The sequence below is a fragment of the Chrysemys picta genome, chromosome 3 (assembly GCF_011386835.1).
Source record: "Chrysemys picta bellii isolate R12L10 chromosome 3, ASM1138683v2, whole genome shotgun sequence".
NCBI lineage: Eukaryota > Metazoa > Chordata > Testudines > Emydidae > Chrysemys > Chrysemys picta.
The window spans coordinates 178,033,538-178,059,497 of record NC_088793.1 but is presented as its reverse complement, the minus strand read 5'-3'; the positions used below and the strand labels follow the sequence as shown (position 1 = coordinate 178,059,497).

The 25,960-nt window shown below is 39.3% G+C and overlaps 1 protein-coding gene across 2 annotated transcripts in view; it reads right to left on the bottom strand.

Annotated features, from left to right (window-relative positions):
- Nucleotides 1-25,960, bottom strand: part of PSME4 (proteasome activator subunit 4) — a 222,208-nt gene that overhangs the window by 103,253 nt on the left and 92,995 nt on the right. For both annotated transcript variants that reach the window (XM_005307349.5, XM_005307350.5), the window contains 3 exons: nucleotides 23,775-23,870; nucleotides 3,949-4,004; nucleotides 12-68 (listed from right to left, as the gene is read on the bottom strand). In XM_005307349.5, coding sequence (XP_005307406.2) covers nucleotides 12-68; nucleotides 3,949-4,004; nucleotides 23,775-23,870 — 209 coding nt within the window. The remainder of the gene's footprint in view (nucleotides 1-11; nucleotides 69-3,948; nucleotides 4,005-23,774; nucleotides 23,871-25,960) is intronic.

Genomic DNA, 25,960 nt, shown 5'->3' with positions numbered 1-25,960 from the left:
AATGTACTTACGCAGCAGTTTCCTTATGACCCTAGCCATGGTTTCTCTGTGGTTCTCTCTTGATAAATCTACACAAGATAATAAGAACATTCATTATATATAAAGTATATTCGCTAAGTTACACAGTGTTATAAAATGCAGAGAGGCTTAATTGAAAAAAATAATTAATGGAAACTCAGACTGACATGCAAAAGCTCAAAAACAGATTAGAGTTTCTTTACATACCTCAAATCATGAGGTATGGGACACTATAAGGGTGATATAAAAAGACTTTGGAAAAATGATTATATTTTTATATACACACACATACAACTTTAATAGAAACAGTCTTCAGCATCTCTCTGCCAAAGTCATGGGGTACCCCACTCAGTTTTCCACATCACGCTGAAATCCTATGTTGCAGTCACCATCTGTCAGACCAAATACTGGACAGGACATCTTTCAAGTTCATCAACCTTGTTCACTAAATGAGTACAAAAATGGTTCTTCAAGCAAAGGGGCAAAAATGGTTTACAGTCCCATGCAGGTTGGGACATACTTCTGTTCTGCCACTCAGGGTACATCTACACTGCAATAAAAAACCTGCAGCATCGAGTCTCAGAGCCCAGGTCAGTTGGCTCAGGCTCGCGGGGCTCAGGCTGCTGAGCTAAAAAGAGTGACGATGTTTGGATTTGGGCTGGAGCCTAGGTTCTGAGACCCAACCCCCTCGCGGGGTGTCGGAGCCAAAACATCTATACTGCAATTTTTATACTGCAACCTGAGTAATGGCTGTGCTACGGGTCTTTTACTGCAGTGTAGACATACCCTTAGGCAGAGTTAGTAGTGGACAAGTGCTTTGCCTAAGATGAGGGAGAGCAAAAATAGGAGTTTGGTTCTGTGCAACATCAGAGTGGTGCAGAGTGCCCATCATATCACAAGCTCTGAAGAGTACACTGACTGGGGTGGGAAAGAAGAGCAGAATGCTCAAGGGGTGGGACTTTATCCTTCAAGCAATTAAGAAGGGGAGAGATTGGAATTTCTATTCTCTTTGGTTGCTTGGAGGGGAGGGGAGGAGAAAGTAGCACTTTGCCAATCCAGGCAATGGGAATGGTAGAAGGAAGAAAGAGAAAGAACTTCCCATCCCTTCAAGCACTGAAGACAGTGGTTGGAGATAAAGTTTTATTCAACGAGAGGAGCTCCACCTCTGACAAGAATATTTCACATGCCAGGTTAATCCTTTTAGAAGTGCTGCAAGAAGGAGACCTGGGCTCAAATCCCTGTTATACAAGAAGCCTGTAGTGTGACATTGTGCAACTCAGTTTCTCTGCGCCTCAGTTCCTTATCTGTAAAATGCAGATATCAGTACTTCCTATACACATTTCCCTTTACCTTTGTAAGCTCTCCTCAGCCAGGTTAACCTCAATCTCTGGGTTCTGAGAAGCAGACTGTCCTGCTCGCAGCATGCTCTCTCAGTCTGTGTCTCTCTCCTTGTCAGGTTTTGCTGACTCCTTAGGTAGCCTCTGGCAACTCATTCACCCTCAACCCTTTTCTGTGGTCCTCTAATGATCTGTTATCTTCCTTTTGATGCTAGGCTTAGACTTGTGAAGAGTAAGCCATTCTTAGCCTGGCTGTAGTCAGGTAGAACATATTCCCCAATAAACAGTTTCACCATTGTTTCTTCAAGGCTTCTTATCCGAGTAACCGTTTTACCTCTCCTGCTTGGTTCCTTTAACAACTTCTTTTGATCTAACTCCACAGCATAACCCATCATAAATACACACACGTAGGCATGCACCATATTGAAAAAATAATACAGATATTTCCCAGTTGGTCCCAAGGACCCCGCAAGTGCTTAAGACAGCTAAATACAAGACTTGGCACAAGTCTTGGTGTGACTTGAAGCTGAGAAGCACCCAAATTATGAGACATGAAAAGAAAGAGGTTATGAACTACTGGGCTACATGATAGACACCTATATACTAGTTGCTCTTCTCCCTCACAGCTATGCAATCTCAGAGCTCAGGGTACACATGGCAGAGACTCAGGTCTCACATGCCAATCATTTACTATAAAAACACAATTAAATGCAACTTTGTTTGTAAGTAGAGTATTCAGTCTGAATATCTGCCCCGTTTAGTAAACTTCTGGAATATTTTTTATGTTTTACTAATATGATCACTAAGGCTTCCGATTTCCCCTTCTGGGAGTCACGGCTTTTTCATTCTGGCCTAAGCGTTGCCAGGCTTTTCTGAAGTTTTCCTTCCATTCTCTGTACCAACTGTTGTAACTGCTACTGGTCCAACTGATCTCAAACTCCACCCCAACTACATACAGATAGACAGGTTCTCTGAAATATACAGGACTGATCACCACCCTAAATAACCAGGACCACAGTGCACTTAGGCACTCAAACAGGACATACTTTGCAGGTGCAGCAACCATAAAAAAGTGTTAGCCAAAGTATAAGTTATACGTATTGCACACCATATCAATATGTATTACACATTATATTAACATTATATAAATGTTAGCACAAAGTCATGCTAAATTGCATTCTGCTCACTCAGGCTGAGGTATATAGCCCACAATATCCTGCACAGCACAATTCTGCACTTCGCATAGACGGATGCAGAACTTGTCAAAACCCAGACACATGAATGCTCTGCCCTGGTACAAACTTGGGAGGTGCCTTCACAGGCAACTGGTTTTGGAATGTGTCCAAAAACAGAATAAGGAAAAATGATACCGGAAAAATAAGGTACACATTTATTTGGTAAATTTTAGTCCTGGATGATGTACAGAGTGTTTTTAGCTCATAAACAGTAACAATATAAATACAGGCAGTTTTGGGAGCGTATTTCAGAGCACAGCTTCTGTGTAAGGTGAACTAAATGCTGTGACTGCTTCCCAGAAGGACTGGTAACATATTACCGTATATACTTGTCCATAAGCCGAATTTATTTAGTAAAAAAGGGAAGCACCAGAGAAGGGGATCGGCTTATGAACGGGTATAGAGAGGGAGAGGTGGGGCACAGCCCTTCCCCCCAACAGAGGGAGCAAGGAGAGGCAGCAGTGCCAGAAGGGAAGAGGTGGGGCCAGAGTCTCTCTGCTTCTGGCCACACTGCTCTCCCCCCAGCCTCCAAAGCAGCTACAGCTCCGGGGCTGGCAGGCTGCAGCTATGCCGCTCGGCCCCGCCCCCCAGAGCAGGCTGTGGCCACGCTGCCTGGCCTGCTGGAGCAAGCTGTGGCCGTGCCGCCCAGCCCAACGCATTGGAACATGCTGTGGCTGCACCGCCCAGTCTGGCCCGCCGGAGCAGGCTGTGACCGCGCTTCCCAGCATGCCGGAACAGCTCTAGCCAGGCCAGAGACATCCTCCCCTCGCCCTCCCCCCGATAAGGTGGGAAGGAATGGGATGGGGAGAGTGAGGGGGGGGTCCCAGGCTAAGGGTGGGGTCATGTTGGGGGTGGTCACGGGTTATTCCCCTGACCCCCAGCTTCTCCCCGCAAAAAAATTTCCCCACCAGTTGCTGTCCCGGCCCGTCAGGGTAAGCAGCTGGCGCACCAGAACACTTTGTTTACTTAGGTTTACCTCCATGTCCGCAGACGCTAAACCATCTTGGCCTGCCAGTGGCTTATCCTGATGGCCCGGGAGCCAAAGTTTGCTGACCCCTGAATTATAGGGTCGGCTTATGAATGTCATAAAATTTTTTCCATTTTTACTTATCTATCTTGGGGAGGGTCGGCTTATAAACGAACCGGCTTATGATCAAGTATATACGGTAACTCTTTGTTTTCTATATTGTACTGCTTTGTCTTTAGACTATAAGTTTGGCAAAGCTTGGTTAGTTGGTCTCAAACATTTTTAATAATGAACCACATATGTAATCAAATCAATTGGCTATGCATTTAACAATAAGAGTATGAAATTAATTATCTCGTGACTTGATTTAACAGAGTTAGGATTGACCTACCATAGTTAACGCCAGTGTAAAGTTTTGTCTCTTCCAAAGACACCAAACTTGGAACCCTGCATAAAGACAAAATACACTGTATTACAAGGTAAGGAAATCTGTCTAACAAAATGAGTTTTATTGACAATTAATTTCTACTTACAAAGTAAGGTTGATGCTAGTGGATGACCGAGAAGGCTTAATTTACTAATTTTATTTGTTATTTATTTTTAACATTCTGAAAGCTAGGAATCCATACTGGTCAGGTGGTTTGCCTTTTTTGAGAGAGTGAAAGCCAAGGCAAAGCCACCTTGAGTAGAAAATCTTGATCGAGTTCCATTTAACAAGAGTTAGAAATGACTCATTTCTTCTGACGCATGTTCACATCGGCATGACAATGAGGGACAGTGGCACTGATACAGCTATTTATTGGATTAATTGCAGGTGAATCAGATTACTGGATAGCAGGGAACTGAATAAGAGTCTCAGGAAAGGCTGAATATATAAATTCAATAGCTTATTTCTCCCCACACCTGTGGTCCTTCCTTTAAATAAAGAAAATGGTGTGCAATGTGCCTAGGCCCAACTGTTAATGCTAGTCTCTGAAGCCCACCACTAATAATAACCATGCCAAGAGAGTACATAATAGTCAGAACAATGCATCTACATGACAAGTTTTTTCTTATAAAGAAAAGCTTAACCAAGATAATGATTTGGTTATGACTTGATTCTACTCTACATTTTTAGCTGTGCATTCTTAGTCCTTGTAAGATGTGGTTTTTGCACATGGTTGCATAAATAAAACAGCAGACTGTGACATTGCATGCCAATATATCTAATGGCAAGACCAAGTCATTAGAATATACATTAAATTTTCTTTCCTGTTTTGTTTCTAAAGCTACATCATAGACACTAAGGGTAAGTGGATTCAAACCCTGAAGGAAAAACCACCAGGATACTTTTCAAAGAAATTCAGGAGCTACATAAATACTGCACTAACATGTTGCAAGAACAGTATCACCAAACGGTCCATACTGCTAAATATAATTTTCCTGTAGAATGGAGGATTGTATCAACGGTGGAAATGGTGCAAAAAAAGTTAGAAAACTGAGAAGAGGAACAATATCAGTCTCTTATTGTTATAGATGTTTGCCCACTTGGCAAGAAGTGCTTACACATGTAGCACCAGCATCAGCACATATAGTCCTAACACAATAAAATGAAACAAAGCTCTACATTTAAGTTGGTGGATTGAAAGGTTTACTCGCCAAAACCAGAATTAAGGGTTATATTTACCCTAGAACAATAATTGATATCACTGATACCTAAAACAGAACAGGGAGCTACAATCAATACATTAGGTGAGGTACTGCGGATGTCAACAACAACTGCAGGAAAAATCATAACATCCTAAATCCTAAAATAAAGTCTTGTAGGTAACAGACTGATTTAATTGTTTTTGTAATGTTCACATCTACACATTAATCTAAATCCCAAATCAATTAAAAAGGAAGACATTTTAGTTCAATTTTAAAAGCTCTCAATTTAACCAAAAAAAAAAAAAAAAAAAAGAAGTTTTCACTTTATTTTCCCGTCTGTGCATCTAAAAGCACTTAATAAGAAGCTTGAAAATAAACACTTTTCCATACTAATAACTTTTCATTTATTTTTGCCTATGAAAAGAACTGATATTAACATGGGTGCTCCAGTTATAATGATTTGTTTGGGTACTAACATTGATTCCTGAGCAGCTCCAAAATTAAGGTAAGATAGCCGTTCCCTCTAAAAGAAGATACTGATGGTGCTAGATAGAAAAATCTATTTTTGAAAAATGCTGGCTAATTAGCATAAATCCTTCTAAAAACAGATGTGTAGATTTCTCTAATAGATATTTCCAATTTGGGAGATATTAACAATATTAAAGAAATGAAGGTTACTTATTTGTAACCAGAGTTCTTCAAGATGGCTCTGCATATTCCCACTTATGGGGTACTGCGCCACCTATTGGTGTTTAACGGTAGAACATTCTCCAAGCAGTGTCAGAGTGCTCACATTCTTACACCTCCCCTCAGCATCTCCGAACATTTTAGGGTGAGGCTATATAAGAGGGTCCAGAGGCCTCTACCACCTCAATTCCTTAAATCACCAATCCAGAGACACATAACAAGAGGACTCTGAGAAAGAGGGGAAGGTGGGAGGGAAGTGTGAATATGCAGAGCCAACTCAAAGAACTTTGGTTACAAGTAGTGATTTTTATTATTTCTTTGAGTGACTCTGCATACTCCCACTTATGGGTAGTTTGATCAGCAGTGCTGAAAATAATATGGAGGAGGGAACAGAGTCCTAATTGAATAGAGACTAAAACACCGCTTTACTAAATCTAGCATCAGCCCTGGAAGCCAAATCACGAGCATAATATTTACTAAAGCGTGTACAAAACTCCAGGTTGCAGCCCTGCATATTTCTGAAACAAGGACTTGCTTAAGACACTGCCACAGCTCTGGTTGAACAAGTCCATACCATTGTAGGTATAGGAACTCCTGAAAATGTATAACATTCAACAATACGTTGTTTAATCCATCTAGAAATAATCTGGGGAGATATGGTATAACCCACGACTGTTAGCACAAAACATGAATAATCTACATGATTTTTGAAAACTTTTAGTCTTACTTAAAGAACATGCAAGAACACTTCTTGCATCCAAAGTACACCTCTACCCTGATATAATGTGAAATGATATAACATGAATTCGGATATAACACGATAAAGCAGCGCTGGGGGCGGGGGGAGGTTGCGCACTCCAGCAGACCAAAGCAAGTTCGATATAACGCGGTAAGATTTTTTGGCTCCCAAAGACAGTGTTATATTGGGGTAGAAGTGTATATAAAACAGATTCCCCCTTATTAGTAAGCAGCTTTGAGAAAAAGACTGGTAAATTAACTATCTGACTGATATGAAATTCAGAAACTACTTTTGGCAAAGACCTGGGATCAGGCCTAAGAACCACCTTTATGAAAAGACATAATTGGAGGATCAGATATCAAGGCATTTAATTCACTCACCCTTCTGACTGATGTTATGGCAATAATGAATGTGGTTGTAAGAGATAAATAATAGTCAGCCAACGGTTCAAAAGGTTGTTTCATGAGTGTAAATAAGACGGAGTTAAGATCCCAAGGAGGGACAGGATTTCTAAAAAGGGGATACATATTAGCTAACTTCATAAACTTCTTACCCATGTTATGCACAAACAGCGATCTGCCATCAACCAAAATACGGTAAGCTGAAAGAACTGCCAAATGAACTTTCAAATACGAGTTAGATAACACCTCAGTTTTTTTGTGCATGAAATATTCTAAAGTACAAGGTATGGAAGCTGAGACAGGACAATCAGATTTTCCCTGCATCCAAGCCACAAATCTGGACCATTTCAAACAACAACATCAGCTGGTAGACAGCTTTCTAGAACTAAGAGGTACATTCTACACCGAAGAGGAACATGACAGTTCAAGAGTAATCAGTCAAAATCCGACTGCCCAAGACATGAGGTAAAGGGACTGAGGATCTGGATGAAGAAATATTGCCCTAGTTGCTGAGATGGAAAATCTGGAGACAGAGGGGAACATATCAAAACACTGGTGGACAGTTGAAGCAGATTCATAAACCACTGCTGATGCAGCCAAACCAGGGCAATGAGAATTATCTTTGATCCAGAGAGTGGTAAGGAAGATATATCAGGACAGATCAATGGAAAGGGGAGAAAAAGTATACAGATAGTGGCTTCTCCAGTCCAGAAGGAAAGCATCCAAGATGGATTAACTGTCCCTTCCTGCTCTTCAGCAAAAGACATGACATTTAGTGTTGAACCTTAGAGCAAACAGGTTGACATCTTATTGAGCCCAACTGGAAAAGATGCTCTGAATCCACTTATCCTTCAGGGGTCATTAGTGCATTTGAGAACTGTCCCTGGTGAGATGATCTGCAATCACTTATTTTCTCCTGCTAAATGCCACCAAATAAGTGTCATGGAGAATACCCCAGTCCCATAAACTGATTGCTTCCGCACGGAGCTGACCAGAGAAAGCACCCCCACCTGTTGACACAATACAGACTCGATGAATTATCTGCTACCATTTGCACAACAACCCTTCCGTGTAAATGAGAGAGAAACAATCTGAGGGCCAGATGAATGGCTCTTAACCCCAACACGCCAGACAGGCTTTGCTGCTATCGAGTCCAATATGGAGACTATGAATAAAATTCTCAGAGTGGGACAGAGATTCTATTTTTTCACATTCAGAACCAGTCCAGGTCTGGGGAAAAAAAAAAAAAAAAAAAAGGAGGTGGTTGTAAAAGCAGTGTGGCCTACTAGAGCCTCACAAATAGCAGCATTCAGCCACCAATAGTCCAAATACGGGTAAATACAAATAGCCTGCTTTCACAAATAAGCTGCTACCACAGAGAGACACTTTGCAAAAAAAAAATTTAATGCTGTGGACAGGCCAAATGGAAGCACCTCGTACTGGAAATGGCATCCTGCCATCATGAAATGAAGGTACTTTCAATGACCATGTTGAACAGAGATATGAAAATAAACGCCCTTTAAATTGAGAGCTGCGAACTAATCCATAGTTGAAAATGAAGGGATTATAGAGACAGAGTTAACTTACGAGACTGTGTGTCGCTCTGTACCTCAGGGGAACACCCCGCACCCCCACGTTCATCCTAAATGATTGTGTGGTATCCAATGCAAAGTTTGTCATGTTGGGTGTCTTCGGAAGGCTCATGATGCACTGAGCATGGATGTTATAGTAATTGTTACAGTAATGTAACAGGTTATAATTTTGTGTATGTAGTTATGGAGGCTGAAAATGTATCCTCATGGCTTAGAACAGTGTCTCTCAAACCTTTTTACTGGTGACCCCTTTCACATAGCAAGCCTCTAAGTGAGACCCCCCCTTATAAATTAAAAACACTTTTTTATATATTTAACACCATTATAAATGCTGGAGGCAAAGCAGGATTTGGGGTGGAGGTTGACAGCTTATGATCCCCCCCCCCCATGTAATAACCTCACAACCCCTGAAAGAACAGTCTCATGAGATGGTTCCCAGAAAAGAGAAAGATAGGGGTAACTGAAAGGGGGTAATTTCTCAAACAGAATGGCATAGCCCTTCTCTGTAATTTCTAAGACCCATTTGTCCAACATAAGAAGATTCTATTTGCTGACAAAATGTGGTCGCCTGTCTCTAAACAGAGGAAGGGGAGGGTCCTCGCTGACTGGTTCAACTCAATTCTCACATCAAATCTGAGGCCTGGTGTTCAACGAAGACAACAGGAAAGGAGCAGATTGCTTAGATTAAGGCCTCAATTTAAAAGACCTCTTTTTGAGCTGGCTCTGGAAGGACATAGCCTACTATTGCTGTTGTTGACATTTTTGATTTGGTGAGAAATAAGCCAAGGGAGATTACAAATAATACTGTCTCTGAAAATGGAAAGTAGGAGGTCTCTTCCTAGAAGAAATCAAGCCCAAGAGCGAGCCATCAATCCTGTCTCCTTCAGCTTTTTTCAGAAGCTCATCTGTCTTTTCACTGAAAATATCTCCCCTTCCACCTTAATTCTAGTATCCAGAGCCAGAGTAGAGGGAAGCTAAGCATGTTTCCTCAGTAACTGCAGAAGCCAATGTTCTATCAGAAGAGTCCGAGGCATCAAATGAAGCCCTGAGAGCATGCTTTGCCATATTCTGACTCTCCACTATGATTGCAATTGCCAATCTTCTTTTGTCATCTGGAAAAACCTGCACAAACAATGACATCTTTTCCTGCAGGTGGAATTGATAGAGGGCCATAACTGCTTGGTAAATTGCGATCCTAATAGCGAGAAAGGAAGAAGAGAATACCTTTCTTCCTAGGGAATCAGTCTTTTTCCCTTCCCTATCAGCAGGAGTGAAATGTGCTTGTCTAGAATTCAAACAGCCACCACCAGAAGCAAATTAGGTACAAGGTATGTGTGAAAATATGAAAACCCTTCCAAAGGCATCTGAAATAATCTGTCTCCTAGACTTGCAGGACAGTTTTAGCAGGCTGCAGTAGACCATCAAGGATTGGAACAACATCCTACTCTTGGAGGTAGCCCTAAGAATGTCAAACACCGGATGGGAGGTTCCCTCCACAGATACTGAAGGTAAGTTCACTGTGGATACCATCTGATCTAGCAGGTCATGAAACCGTAGAGCACCCTCAGAAGGAGAAGAGACAGAAGCCATTCCGACATGCTTGTCTGGTGACAAATCAGGATCGTAGTCTGTGTCCGCACACTCTTGTTCAAAAAGAGGAGATATCTCCTCATCATCTTCTTCAGATAGAGTATCAGGCATCATTGTCTGAGATGCAGATAGATCCAGTGGAATCGGATTCAAGGATTTCTCTGCTGCCAGTCCCTCTAAAGATGAAGCATCACCTCTCTATCCATACCTACAACAACCGAAACATTACTGTAGTAGCCCTGTATAAAGCTATGGAGCCCAGGATTGCCAATTTCCCCAGAAACTGGGATTCCGGAACATACCTGTAGGACAGGGACCCAAACTAGGCATGAACGAGGAGGAAACAAGTTTCTTTATTTATCCTCTAGCCTCCTCTGGATACGGATCAGGCCTCAGATTCGCAATGGAACACACTGGAGACAGCAAAGGACCTTGAGGGAGGGCAGAAAGAAATAGAGAGAAAGCTCTTTGAGATGATCCTATAGGAGTCTTAGGAGGAGGAGGTATAGACAGATCAAGAGAAAGCATAATAATCTCCCCTGCTCTCCATTTTTCCAATGAAAGTGCCACAGACCTCGGAACAGGCAAAACAAGACTGTTTCTCAAGGTCTTCTGTTTCTCATTTAGATCCGAGGAACGTTCAGACGTCAAATGGTGCACATAAAGCACCAAAGTAAAAATCCTCTTCAGATCAGAAGATGGACCGGAACTGGAGCAGGGGTTGAGCCTGGAGCCAAAGACTTAGATGGTAAAGGATCTGGTGAAATACTCAAATCCTTGAAACTGAAACTGGAACCAGCCTTGATTTTTGGAGCCATAGAGGCCCTGTCAGAATTGAATGGTTCTGACATGTGAAATCCAACTCTTAACAGTGGCCATCTTTTCCCAGTATTCTTCTTTGGAACTGACACAGCCAGAGCCAACAGCATGGCTCTCGATTCTGTCACAGGTGGTCTTCCCATCTCCATTAATGGTACCTTTCAAAGACCTGACTGCTTGAGAAGCAGGACCCGGAGCTGGACCTGATGAAGGTTCCACTTGGAACCTTTAAACTGCTCCACCTTGCTGGAAGAACTCAAAGGAACTGAAAATGGCCTCTTAGACATTGGATCCGACGAATGCCTGGATCCAGAGGTTTTAGCCTCATGTACCTCCTTAAGGAGAAGAACCTGCAAACTGTTCTGCCACTCCTTGCAAGCTCTGGGCATGAAAGTCCAGCAGATGGAACACCCTAAAGGAGAGTGGCCCTCTCCCAAGCACTTGAGGCATGTAATGAGGTTCTCCAACACCAGGAAGACAGCCGGGCATAAAGCACATCTCTTGAAACCCCAGTTTCTTTTTTTGATTTGGTTCAACCATAATCTGGAACTGAGCTACTAACTTAATTATCTATACTTATCACTAAACTATAAACTATGTTAAACAATTAACAAAACACAAAGAATGGATTTATTTGGTGCTGGTCCTGCTTTGAGCAGGGAGTTGGACTAGATGACCTCCTGAGGTCCCATCCAACCCTAATCTTCTATGATTCCATAAAGTGGAAAAAAACAGATCTGAATGGACCAGAGAGGTTCACTTCCACCTTTGGCACATGGTCAGAAGGATGTTAGGCAATAGAGGGCTCTGTACCCCTTTACATAACTTTTCCTCAGAATATTCAGAGACACTGAGTGGAGAGATAGTAGGGGGCATGAAAGTGCTCTAACTGGACACTGCTTGGAGAAGGTTCTATTCTTAGGCACCACTAGGCAGTGTAATACCCCACAAGTGGGAATATGCATAGACAGTCAAAAAAGAAAGGGAGATTTATGGTTTCAGCTAAATTAACAGTGTCCCCAAACAAAAGACAACCCCCTCTCTGATAGGTAAGAAAGTAGTACCAATAACTTGAATCAGTAAACAAAAAAAACAAAAAGAAACAGATGTTAGGCTATTCGCTTTCTTTAGCACAGTACGTTGGGGATAACGTCAACTATTAAATTAGCTAAATTATAAGAAAAATTATTTCTAAGATATAAAGAAACCTAGTATTAAAATTAATACTTTAGCTGTTTCTCCAGCCACCAATGGACAAAGATAAGTCCATAAGTAGCAACTCTACTCAAGGCAGTAAAAAGGATTAAACTATGATTATATAGGCACAGGAGTTTTTCCTGAACTGGATTTATTTCTTCCTTCCCACTGCTTTCAGACAGAAGTCCGCTGGCAGAAGAACCCATCATTTTCTGCAAACAAGCCATGTTCTGCAGCAACATCTCTAAAATTATGAAGCATGGGAAAGGGACATTTTACCCCGCAAGTCTGTCTACTCCACACTTCAGGATCTGGACACCATTAACTATAATCTTAGCTCAGATAGTATCAAATAATCAAGGACTTGATTGGAATACCCTTACTCACACAGTATTATCTTACTGTACAAGCAGTCCCAATGACCTCCAATGAGCCTCCTCATGGTGTAAAGTTCTATATTCAAAATGAAGAAAGGTATCATTCTTGTCTTTATTAATACATAGCACTAAAGCTCAGCTACTGAGTCAGCAGCTTTGTTTTAACTATTGAAAAGCAAGCTTTTCTAGTACACACACTATCAGGGGCACATGGCATTTTTGTTATATTTACAGCTGATGCTGAAAAGCAAGATCCCCTCAGACATACTAATTACATAATTAAAAAAAAAACAACTTAATTTTATACACAAAGCAAGTCACACCACACAACGAAGCTAAATGTTATCTCATGTGTTGTACTCCATTTCATTCCATACTAACTGCATCCAATACACAGGGATTGGCTAAAAGAACCTACACTTTGTGTAGGCTGAAAACATGTAAATCCAAATTAACTGAAGCCATCATGAGTAATTTGTTAGTTTATTCTCCACACTACACCCTAAAATCTCCTTTATAAATAAAAAAATGTAAGGTTTTTTTTTCAAGTTTGAAAACATTTCACTATGTGCCTTGCCCAATCCTCTATAGATGTTCTATGCCTATCACAGTCCAGTCATCAGATGCAGCTTCAAAAACAAATGCCAGTTGGCTTCACTCCATTCCACCAATTGAATGGAAAGTTTTCCTAAATGCAAATAAGAATCTTGCCATGTTTAGGATTAGATCATGGGCCAAACCAATTATTTTTATGTTTAACATACGAGAGTCAAAGTCAAAGAAAACAATTGGAAGGTGAAACAAGGAGAAAACAGGGTTACTCACCGTGGAGTAGTAACTGTTGCCTTTTCTGTGTGCAGCTCCCCCAGCAGAGCTGGGTAGTTTCCTGGAGATGCCAAGAGAGGTTAGCTAGCCCTGCCCCTCATTGTATGACATCACAACCTTACACATTCAAAAGAACTGGTCCTCTCTCATCCCTGGCCTTCAGAATGTCTTGAATGAAAAAGATACTAAAGAAGCTTGTACAACAGTGGTGGCAAAGAGGGAGGAGCGATATATGTCCTAATCAAGCTGTATTTAAATAGGAAAAATGGGGTCTCAGTGAGTAACCCTGTTTTTTGCTTTCCCAGAAGAGCTGCTTAGAGCTACCATAGTAGTACTTAGGCTGTGGAAATGGGAAGCTAGGGAGGAACACAACTGAACAGCAGTGAAAGATGTCTTAACCCTTTAGCACTTGAGAGCATGATAAGTAGACTGTACTGGAGAATTCTGATTTATAGCACCATGAGATTACATAAAAAAGGAAATTAAGTTATTTATAATCCCTAACAATGTTACAAAGACCCCCATGAGCATAATAGGAGATTGGGTATGTAGAAATGTTATGTACACAAATATTGTGTGAGGATAACCATCACACAAAATGTTATATTTCTGCAACCAGGGTATAAACCACACACCACTGAAGATTTTGACTAACTATTCAGGACCCTAACTCACCAGCACTACAGAGATACTAAATCCCTCAGGATTTTTCACTCCGCCACAATACTCCTGTGCTAGATGGGGTGAAAGCTGTCCAGACCACCTCCTTCCATCTTCTAACTGGCCTGGAGTAGAACTCACAAGTCACCCCAGTCCATCAAAGTCAGATCAGTAACATTTTTTTCCCCTCTTACATTAAAAGACTAAGAAATACAAATAGTCAAAGAGCATTTCTGAAACACTAACTTTACCAGATACGAAGAACATTTCAGAGGGAGAATGTAGCACACACTTGTTTAGGCCAATGATTCATAAAATCCACTATTCTGCCTCTAACATTGGCCTATATCTGGCACTTCAGACGAAGAACGGAAAATCCCTCCCTCCTGCAAAAAAGTATGTTTCAGACAAAGGAGAAAGAAAGATGCCTTCCTGTACCCATAGCAATCTGCTTACAGCCTGAAGCCACTTACTTTTATCTCAGCTAGTATAAGTTCAAATGGTGGCAATTAATTTATCTACCTCCTTTTTAAACACAGCAACAGTATTCAACTCTGACCTCCTGCAGTCACACATTCTACATGGCAAATACGATGTGCATTAAGCAGCAGTTAATTTATTTTATATTTACCTGTCAGTAATTTTTTCAAACACCATCTGCTTATGTAGGAGACAGATTGTGCAGTAATATGGTAGGCACTTAAAATGGAGTACCCAGTATTTTGTTTTTACTTAGGAAGGGATTTCAAACACGCCTAAGTGATTTAAATCAGGTGAAAGTCAATGGGACCCGTGCTCCTAAGTCATGGAAGGTGCCTTTCAAAATTCCATTCTTAAAACTATAAGCAAAGGAATTACCTAGTTTTAGAAAAGCAAGTTTAGGAAAGTGAGATTATTATAGGACCTAACCCATTAAAGCCTAAGACCACTAACTAGGTGAGGCACCCTCTTCAGGCCCTTCAGAACAGCAGATACCAAACTCACAAATCAACTGATGCTCCAAGCTACATGTTGGCATCAGTGGACTTCTTTTTTTTTTTTAAATACCCTGTAGTTGAAAGACAGGTGCTACTACAGTCATTAAAGGATAACAAGGGATAAAATAAGACAAAAAGTGATAAAGTAATCAGACATGAAAAAAAGGCCACGGACTCTGAGCCTATGAAATCAGAGGAACACTTAATACACCTGATTATCCTGGGTGTTAATAGTATAGTTTGAAGTCACTGGGGTGCTTCTATTAACTTGACATTGAGAAAAATAAAACCAGAAACAGAACTAGACAAAAAACTCACAGCAAATTAAGATTACTGAAAATGGGTCAAAACAGTTTTCTCACAGAAAACAGTTCAAAACACAAAACTCATTTCTAGAAAGAAATGACTTGCAATAACTATAAAAACAGTTTTTTAAGAAACATCTTTTAAACAAGCTAGGATGTTGGTATAATAGACAGTTTCACCCATCAACAAGCGAAAAGGAATTATGCGTTAATAGGGTCTATGGTAACTCATTCTCATAGGACAGCTACTAGGGAAGAGTACTCCTAAAGTCAGGGAACCAAGAACTGGAATCAATCCTAAACACTTGCAATGCGAGAGGAAAGTCTTATCTGTCCAGTCGAATAAAATATTAGTTTAAAAAACCAGACAAGTGAATTTATTAAGCCCTAAACCAATTTTTCTTTGTAGAAAAGGTTAAGCAGAACTGCTTACACGTGTTATTTTAAAGATGTCAGTCCTCAAGATAACTACTATTTTTGCACAACAAAGAATTAAAAGTTCATAGTAAGAAAAATTTCTCACATGTAAAACCTGGCAATTGTATATGAAAATAAAGGGTAATTATAACAGGCAATTCTGACCTTCTGTTACAGAGCCTATGACATTTTTATCTGGATGGATGATTTATAATTTTTATAATTAGTTTTCCATTTTTTACCTTTATTTAATCTAAAAACTTACTTCCTTACACAATTAGACCTTTTCTTTTTTTTAAACACTGATAGTTAGAAATATGACTGATTGAATTATATTAATGAAATTTACGAAAGCATGGCTCAAATTAATTAGGAATACAATAAAAACATAAGAATGGCCATTCTGAGTCAGATCAATGGTCCATCTAGCCCAGTATCCTGCCTTCTGACCGTGGCCAATGCCAGATGCTTCGGAAGGAATGAACAGAACATGTAATCATCAAGTGATCCATACCCAATAGAAAAGGTAATTGGAATGTAGAAACGAAGTGTATTTGCTTAATGTAGACCCGGAACAAAGGGAACACATTTGTAAAACAACAGAAATACTAGTGTAGATTAAGGATTGAAGATACAATTTTACAATCTTGTGAAGGTATTAGTAAATAGGCACAATATGAAAAGTGTGTCAACCACAATGTAAATACCTATAATAGACCCCTAATGTACCACAGAGAGATGTTAATAGAATACCATAACCTAGGTGGGTCCACCAGGCAAACGAGTAATTATTTCTGGTACGTTTGCTAGAGTCACACTTGAGGGTGAAAATTAAATCTTAGTCAAAGTTGTTGGAGAATTTAAATGGCAATTTCTGTTGAAATAAAAACAGACCTTCAGGTTTGCTTTGAGACAACTTTTGTTTGTCTCCAAACAAACTGAACCCCTAAAATCACCAGGTACCATAGGTCCTCATTAGAAGATATCTGGTAAGAAGTAAATCAATCAATATAAGGTTCTTGGTGAAGTCTTCGAGTTTTCTGAGTTAGGTACCATCAGCCTAAAGTGCCCCTTTTCTCATTTTTGCAGCTTAAAAGCCAATAGACCAAAGATAGAAACAGTAATACTGTAATCTAACTAACAGACTTTCCTTTTGTACCTACCTAAAGTTCAGATACTACCTACAGTTCTGAGCATAGAGCTACGGGTTAAATTTTATGACATATCCAAGTTAAAATAGTTATAAGGTTTAATTGCAGTTAATGTTATTGTTTAAAAGTTGTATTAAAGTGGTTTAGTATTAGTAAGATGTTACGGTGCATATATATGCTCATAAGTACAGAAGAAACATGTTTTAATAATTAAGTATTAAATATTAATCAAGTTGTTTATTGTATTAATCTTGGTTAATGCAGAAGTGTTTGATTTGAAATGGAAGAGAGTATTTTAGTATTTGGAATTGGAATGTTGATTTGATAATGAACCCTGGAAGTTGTTTTATGTAGAACAAAATTGGGGATAAAGTTTCTGATACTTGAGGCTGGAATAAACTCACCTTACATTAAAATTAGCTATAAGTAAATGAAAAATAAACTTTAAGCTTCAAGATCAAAGGAACTTAAGAGTATTGTACATATACACACACAATAGATTACAAAACAGATTTATAGCTGTTAAATATTACAAACATTGACAGAAAACAGAATTAGATGATTTAGAATAATTCTGTTGGCACTGTGTTTTCAATTAATAACCAGAATCATGAAATTATAACAAGGATTTAAGAATCAGCTGAAAGATAAAAGCAGCCTCACTTGAAGATCAGATCCTGAGCAAAGAGCTGTGTTGGTCCAGATCCAGACAGCAGCTACCCACTTCCTTTAAAAACAGTCCTGAAATGTAACCTTCCTCTCACCAAGAGAAGAATACACCTCTACCCCAATATAACGCTGTCCTCAGGGGCCAAAAAATCTTATTGCGTTATAGGTGAAACTGCGTTATAGCGAACTTGCTTTGATCCGCCGGAGCGTGCAGCCCCGCTCCCCCGTAGCTCTACTTTACCATGTTATATCCGAATTCGTGTTATATTGGGTCGCGTTATATCAGGGTAGAGGTGTATTTTTAACCAAGTGGTACTAGTCCCAAATCCTAACCAAAACTATCTTGAGAAAAAGAGACTTTCCTGAAGATTGAAGACACCAACACGCAAGCAAGCAAGACTGCCTTATCCTACCTAAGCAAAGCAATATTTGTCACTCAAATTCCATAGGTAAGCCCTGTACACCAAGGGAGGGCAGGATTTTGGCTCAGGAAAACAGAAGGTACTACTTTTCTAAATGGTTAGAAAAATTGGAATTAAAACCTTTGTTCCATAAACCAGGCCACTGTGCTGATAAGATCTACATTCTAGAGGGAACAAACTTAATAACCCAAGCAACTTCCATAGTTCCAGATAAGAAAAGTTGTACTGAATACAAGAAAGAAAAAATTGTATTTAATAGCGTTAAGATGAGGAAACGTTTACTAGGACGGGGTTTCCACTTAAAATGTAGGTTGATGCAACTACGGTACTCAGGGGGGTGGATTTTTCCAACCTAATCACCAGTGTAGATACAGCTGAGTTGAAAGAAGAATGTTTCCGTTAACCTATCTACCATCACTCAGGAAGGTGGTTTTCCTACAGTGATGGAAAAAATCCTTCCTTTGTGTAGACTGAGTCTGCACCAGCGGGTTATGCCAGCATAGGTACGGTGCCATAGCTATGGCTCTATAGTCCCCATAGTGTAGACATGGCCTAGGACAGAAATACAACTGAGTCAGAGGTTCTGAGAATTAAGTTTTTCTATGCATTATTTAATTGCTGTTTTAATAAACACTGTATTTCAGCGCAGAACCTGCTCATCTTTTGGTGTGCTTTAAAACCAAGTCGGCTACCACTGAGCTCTTAAAGTTAAGTTGGTTAATTGCTTAGAATAACATTAATATAAAATCCATATTCATTTTGCTGTATGTTACATACTTATAAATTGTGATTTGCAGCGTTATATGTGTGGTGATGGGTTATATTGCTTTTTGTTTTCTTGTTAAATTGATTTGGAATGCCAATGAATTATTAGCTTCATTGACCATTAATGCCCTTTTGTTTTAACACACTGATATAATTTAATATTAATATTTTTACTTTTAAAACACGTTCGGTTACACACTATGCAATTAATATGGTGTAACCTAAGAGTTATTGGTATCCATTTGGTCTTGTATTGTAATCAATTTTGACTACTGTGTTTAGTTTTAGAGAGTTTAAGTGATTTTAAGAGTGACTATACCGAACTTTCTTCAGTTTACTACTGTGTGTGTGATACTGATTTTCAATCATGGTGTTAAATTTCGCTTGTAACATTTGATTGTCAATTGTTTAAATGAATGTTTTTAATCAATTTTTCCATTTCTTTACAGAGTTTTTATTTTTTTATAACTCAATTATTTACCTTCTATACTGCGTAAATCATTTGCATATCCTTTACCATTCAGTTAATTTTAGAGGGGTCTTTTTTCCCCTAAATAAATAAGCCTTATTTCAAAGTCACATTTCTTTATTTGGTTGGCATCCTCTAATCCAATGTAGGACCATCTCTTTCTGGGAGCGTCGCAAATTAATGATCAGATAGCCCCATCTGCCGATTTTCTTTTCCCGGAACTAGTCCTAAGAGTAAGTTGGTTAATACTTTTATTTAATCATTTATTGTTTCTCCCAATTGTCAACCTTGATAATTTTTGATAATTTTAATTTTAAAACTATCCAGTACTCAATATTTTGAAAACTGCCACTTTAACCTCCATACTACACTTGGTTTTTTGTACCAGTATAGCTACATCAACTTAGTTGCCTTGATGCTGAACTGGTGCAAACCTCTAATGTAGACAAAGTGTGCCAGAAAAAGAGTGGCTTGCAATAGTACATTACCCTGTTTCAAACCCTAGTAAGGTGCACCATGCCAAATCACTTTTTACACCAGTGTAGCACCTCTTCATTATAGGTCCGCACCAGATCAGCTATACTGGCACAGAGAATCTCCAGTATAGACAAGCTTTTGAAAGCATTGCAGACAATGTTTTTATTCTCTCTGTAAAATGCCATGCACAACTATGGATCTGTATTAAATATTAGGCAGGCCAGTAGAGGAGCTTAAGTTCGGCCATGATGATGGCCATGCATGTGCTCACCTTAATATGTACATTCTGTGTAGAAGGATTTCTGAACACTGTGATATTACAATAAGGAATCCACTAAGCCAGTTTGTATATTTAAAAGCATCTTTGCAAAAACTTACACCAAAGTTTTCAGATACAAGTGTTGCAAACAGTCACTGAAGTTTGTATGAAGAACCTACATATGTGGCCTGATCTTCAAAGCTGGTGAAAGGAGCTGAGAGTGCTTAGCGCTGCTGGGGAAAAAATAAAAAAAACCAGGCCACTTCTTTTGGTCCCTCTATCTTGACACATCCAAGTTTGAAACCTGAAAATGACTTATAGCCTCAGTGACTACAGGCTTTCCAACATATTTAACAATGTGATCGATAATGTTATTTAAAACAAAACAAAACAAAACAAAACAACAACGAACTCAATGCAATTATGACTGAATGAACTTTTCACTGTTCTTGGCAGTTAGCCTAATGTAAGAGTCTTCCTGCACAAAAACCAGATGCAGAATTGCAAGGAGAACATGGGCCAGAAGAGACAGCATCAATACTATCTAGTGTGCAGAGCGGTATGTTGCCTCAGCTATTCAGATCATTCTCCTCCCTAAAGGAATCAGACCCTAAAGATGTTACATCTCCAAATTCTGTTGTCTGGTTTCTGTTTTGGGTTCCTTTTTGGTAGGACCTGTTATTCACATAAAATATCCTAGTATATAAGAATGCTTATGATGTAAAAAAAGGCATAGAAATGAAAGCTTATTATTATTTATTAACTTTATGTGCATTCTGGTATACTGCAATATTCTTCATGTCTTTTTCTTCTGGGAACAGATAAATGTATTTTGACATGAAACTAAAACTAAAATGATTCCTGTATTTCTATCAGTCTTGTTCCTTCCCCAGAAGCCTGGATCACATTTAGGATACTACTGCACAGCATCAATCACTCCGCTTTTATAAAGCTATTAATTAGAGTGAAGGGGAGAATTATATGGGCTATTTAGATAAAGGAAGGGCTGATTTTGGAGGGCAGACTTCAAGAGCTCTAAGTTAAGCCTTGAAAAGAGATGATTGAGAATTGTCTTAATCATATTTTTAAAAAGACTCAGTGGGATCATACAAGGATCTAGGGATAAAATCTGTTCACATGACAAGGCAAAGGTGTCACCTGAGGTCAACTAACGGAAAAAAGACTTAAATGAAATGTCAAAAGCAGTCTCTTCATAAGGGTCATCAATATGTGAAATAGGCTGCCAAAAGAGAGAGATAGCATGAAGGAATTTGAGACTTGACAGATGTATAGAATAAACTAGTTATATTTACTGAGTTGTAAAATTCAGACACTGTGATGCAGAGAAATCTGGGATATTTGATTTCTGAGGCCACCAATTGTTTATATATGCACATTTTAAAAACGTATATATTAATTAACAATGTACACTTGTTAAACCAGAACAGGAAAAGGCAAAGCTTCCAAAAATATTGCAACAAACAGTAATTTAAAATTTCACTGGTAGACCAGGCCTCATCTGATTTGAAAGAGGCAAAAAAGCAAATATCTGCTAAGAAGAAAATCTCCCAGCAGGAACTTACAGTTATTGCCTGTGACAGAATGCAGGGCATTAACAGGTGAGTCTGCGCTCTGATCATTCTGACACAAATTATCTTCCTCTCAGAGGGCTGATTGGGGCATCAAAATGTACTTAGTTAATCAGGATAGCAGGCTGGGTGAGCTAAAGGATTAATTAGCCGCTCAACTGAGGACTGATAAAAAGGCACAGGAAGGAAGTGTAAGGGAAAGAGCAGGGCTAGCTGAGCCCAGAGTCAGAGAGCCCTCATTCCTCATAGGCCCAGGGAGAAGCACTGAGGATACCAGGGCCTCTGTACATAATTACTGCTGCACAAAACTGTAAAGGTCTTGGTGGAGGTATCTGAAATAAACAGCATGGTGTGGATATTCAACCAATAGAGTCTGAGCAGGTTTCTGTGATACCAGAGAGCAGGGACAGAGAACTGCCCTATTACATTGGCCAACAGTACTAATTCCAAATCAGGAGAGACTAAACAATCAACTGCAATGTAAAGCCAAAAAACAGCCTTTGTCCATTTTCTGACCAACCAGTGTTGGCCTCAACTCACTAAAGATTTTACTGAGGATCTTACCACCTAATAAAAGAAGCTTCCACTTTGATGGTGAATCAAATTAAAGCTTCAATTCTAGAAAACAGAGCAGGGCCTAGGTATTGGGTAGAAGAGACAGTCAACAACTGCTCAACTGAGTTTATTTTTTATATATTTATGTGACCACAGATAAAGAAGTTCCACTCCTGTGGCTATCTCACATCTTGTGGACTAGATTGTGGCTAGTGCGTAATAGTGGGGGGGACCACTTAATAGGTCTTTCTTCCTCTTTCGTGATCCTGTGCAAAAGACAGCCTCAAACTCAGTCCCTGCACTCCTGGCAAGTGTCTAGTACTGAAACACCTCAAGGAGGGAGGACAGCAACAGGGTGTGGTGGGAACCATGGCCCCACTATCCTCCCACACTGGCCAATAGAATAGTACCAGGACAATTCCACACCTTCCCAAAGGGTTCTGTAGCTCCCACTCTGGCATGGACTCCCACTCCCAGAGGCTTGCTGTTTGCGTGGCGCGCTTCAGCGCTCACTTTGCAACCCAGTGCAAGCTTCAGGTGTAAAAGCCAGAATAGAGTCCTACGTGTTGTAAAGAGTTCTTCAGCCTCTTGAGATAATAGAAGGAACACATTTTAACTCACAGTTATATTTAAATTTCCATATTTCAACATTTTTCAAAAAAGAGAGGAAATGATTCCAACAATAGCACAATGAACATATTTAAAGCCTGAACTACTAACATGCAACAGGAATAAATTCCTTTACTTTCATAATTATAATTTTCTGTAGTGAGAATATATATTTTCTGAAGTCCATAGTATACAGGTGCTGGTAGCCAGGTTCACTTCTGGTCTTACACAGTTGCATGGGTATTCAGTAACCTAATCGGAATGGAACTAATCTGCTCTTTTAATGTAACAAAAGACCTCAAAATTCAATTTCTGACCTTTTCTGAAGTTAACATCCCATTATAAAGACCGTGGGAAGCTCAGAGCCCTGATGGCTTTATTCTTTCAGGTTGTCTGGTAAGAATCTGAACAAGACAGGAGTACACTGGCTTACATTGTACGTGTTTTCTTTGTGATGAGGCAAGATACAAATATTTTAAATGAAAGTCTGAATACTGAACAACGAAGTAATTTTGACAAGAGGGAAACAGCTTGTTTGATCCAGTGTGTGTGCGCGTGGGGGAGGAGAAGAATCACAACCTGAGAGCCAGCAGATCTGCTCTCTATTCCTGACTCTACCACTGTCTCACTATATAATTTTGAATAAGTCACTTAGCCTGTCTGTGCTTCAGTTTCCCCCTATGTATAATGGTGACAATGATACAATGCTTATTACCTACCTTCATAAAGCATATTAACATCTACACATGAAAAGTGTATGTCTTAAGTATTATTTCACATCTTAAATATCTAAGTATTTATATAACCACAAACCTGAACCAATGCATTTTCCTTAGTGGCATTAGGTAAGTTTTGTTTTCAAAGAATTCACCGGAAAAAAAAAAATCTGTCTCAGAATCCACTGTGCAATAATAAAAATAAGAATAGGAACACTAAATTAAATATTATAATGTTTAAAAGTATAGTACTAAAAATATATTACTAAAACAATATTTTAATACCGTATTCATAAACTACATATAACAGAGCTTACTTACAGGTGAGCTATCCTCTCTCCTTTTAGAGGAGGTAGAATGTTCCCCGAACCAATTAGGCAGTTGTGCACTATAGTGAGACACTGCTGTACATCATCTCTGGAAGTCAAAAAAGTTAACATTTAAGTCAAAAATTTTAATGTTAGAAAATTATAAGTGAAGACTGTTTATTTTCTTTTTATCAATTTTTTTAATAAAGATGTTTCTTCTTGGGTAATCTTAGAAGCTTCTTCCCATTAGAGGTGCTCTGCAGGCAAATCATTCATTTCTGATCCTCTAATTCATTAATTTTAAAGACCATTTCATAAAATATCCTTTCATGAAACACCTCCTTTCACAAAGCCCTGCCCTCAACAGTTTAGTTTTCTGAATTATTTATTTTGCACACCATCCTGAAATAGTATCAGAGGGGTAGCCGTGTTAGTCTGAATCTGTAAAAAGCAACAGAGAGTCCTGTGGTACCTTTAAGACTAACAGAAGTATTGGGAGCATAAGCTTTCATGGGTAAGAACCTCACTTCTGCAGATGCAAGAAGTGAGGTTCTTGCATCTGAAGAAGTGAGGTTCTTACCCATGAAAGCTTATGCTCCCAATACTTCTGTTAGTCTTAAAGGTGCCACAGGATCCTCTGTTGCTTCATCCTGAAATAGTGAGGGAAATCATCTGCAGCACAAGATGAAGATTTTAATTTAATGCACAGATAATGCTGATTTTTCCAAACCCCAAATATTATCTGAAAATGTTATCTGGTCCTATATTCAAAGTCGGTACTGAAACTCACATTTCTATTTGTGTGTGTGTGTGTGTGTGTGTGTGTGTGTGTGTGTGTGTGTGTGTGTGTGTGTGTGTGTGTGTGTGTGTGTGTGTTTATTGGGAATGGGGGGGGGTGGGGGGGGGTGGGGAAGAAAGAGAGTGGGGAATTCACCACACAGTGAACAGGAGTCAGTGAATGAAAGTTTTCTTCAGTACATAAAATGTTCTATTGTGAAGGGGATCATTTTCCCAGGAAGATTTTTTTAACAGTGTTAATGTTTTTATATCTCTGTGCTACTGTAGATTTTGAAGAACAAAATAATTTTTTCCTAACTATTGGTAATGAGTGGCCTCCTAAAATCAAAACTTAGAACGCTTCCATCATATAGGGGACCTGCGTATTACACTAAAAATTTACATTAGTTACAAAGTTAGTCCTCTGTCCTTTTATTAAAAAGGCTTGTGATGAGCAGTTTATACATTTTAAAATAATTTCTGGCACTGTTTTTTGAATTCCTAACTAATTTTTGGGGGGGGAAGTGCTCCTTGATTACAAAATCCTTAGCTATTATGCATTAAATGTGAAGAATCAGTGTTTAAAAACATTAAGGATGTCTACATTTGAACTTTTTATTCATCTTCACCTGTATGACTTCATTATAAAGTGCCGGGAAATATTTATATTAAGGAAATTAACTAAGATAGAATACCTCCTCACTGATTTTTGTATATCGCTTAAGCATAAACTGCTAAAAATGTGCTTTTATTTCCAGGACAAATATCCACAAAAAATGTGATTTCTAGTTCTTGGACGATGGAGTCAAACTATTGGAGTTGGCAACTTTGGGAGAAAAAGGAACTCAAGCAGTAACAAATTTCAAACATCTCTGTACCTGGGTATACAGCACTCATCCAGGATCCATCCCTAACCCTTACCTATCAGCCAACCGCAATACCACTAATGGCCTCTATTGGGTCTGTTGCCCTGTTTTCCTCTCATTTTCTAGTTCAAGCTCTTGAATTTATTTCCCTGCTACTGCTTTTTTCCCCCTCAATATTTATTATTTTAATATTGTGAGAACAACTATATACCCTGACCAAGACAGAGGTCTCATCATGCCACACACTATATAAACAGATTCAGAGATGGTCCCTGCCCTGAAAAGCTTAAAATATAAATACAAAAGGCAGACACAGGGGATATATAACCAGAGAAATGGCTTGTAAATCCCATACTAGTTCCGCACTCTGGTTAGCTCCTTTTTAAAATATATTTTTGGCTGGAGTTCTGTAGAGAGATGACTGAAAGGAGCAGGTAAGAGGCAGCCAATGGTTGTCATAGATATATGAAAATGTGGGAGTCTGCTCACAGAGACAGAGAGCTGGAGGGACCCCACATGTCTGTCTTCCTGAAGGACACCACTAAAAACTTAGTGC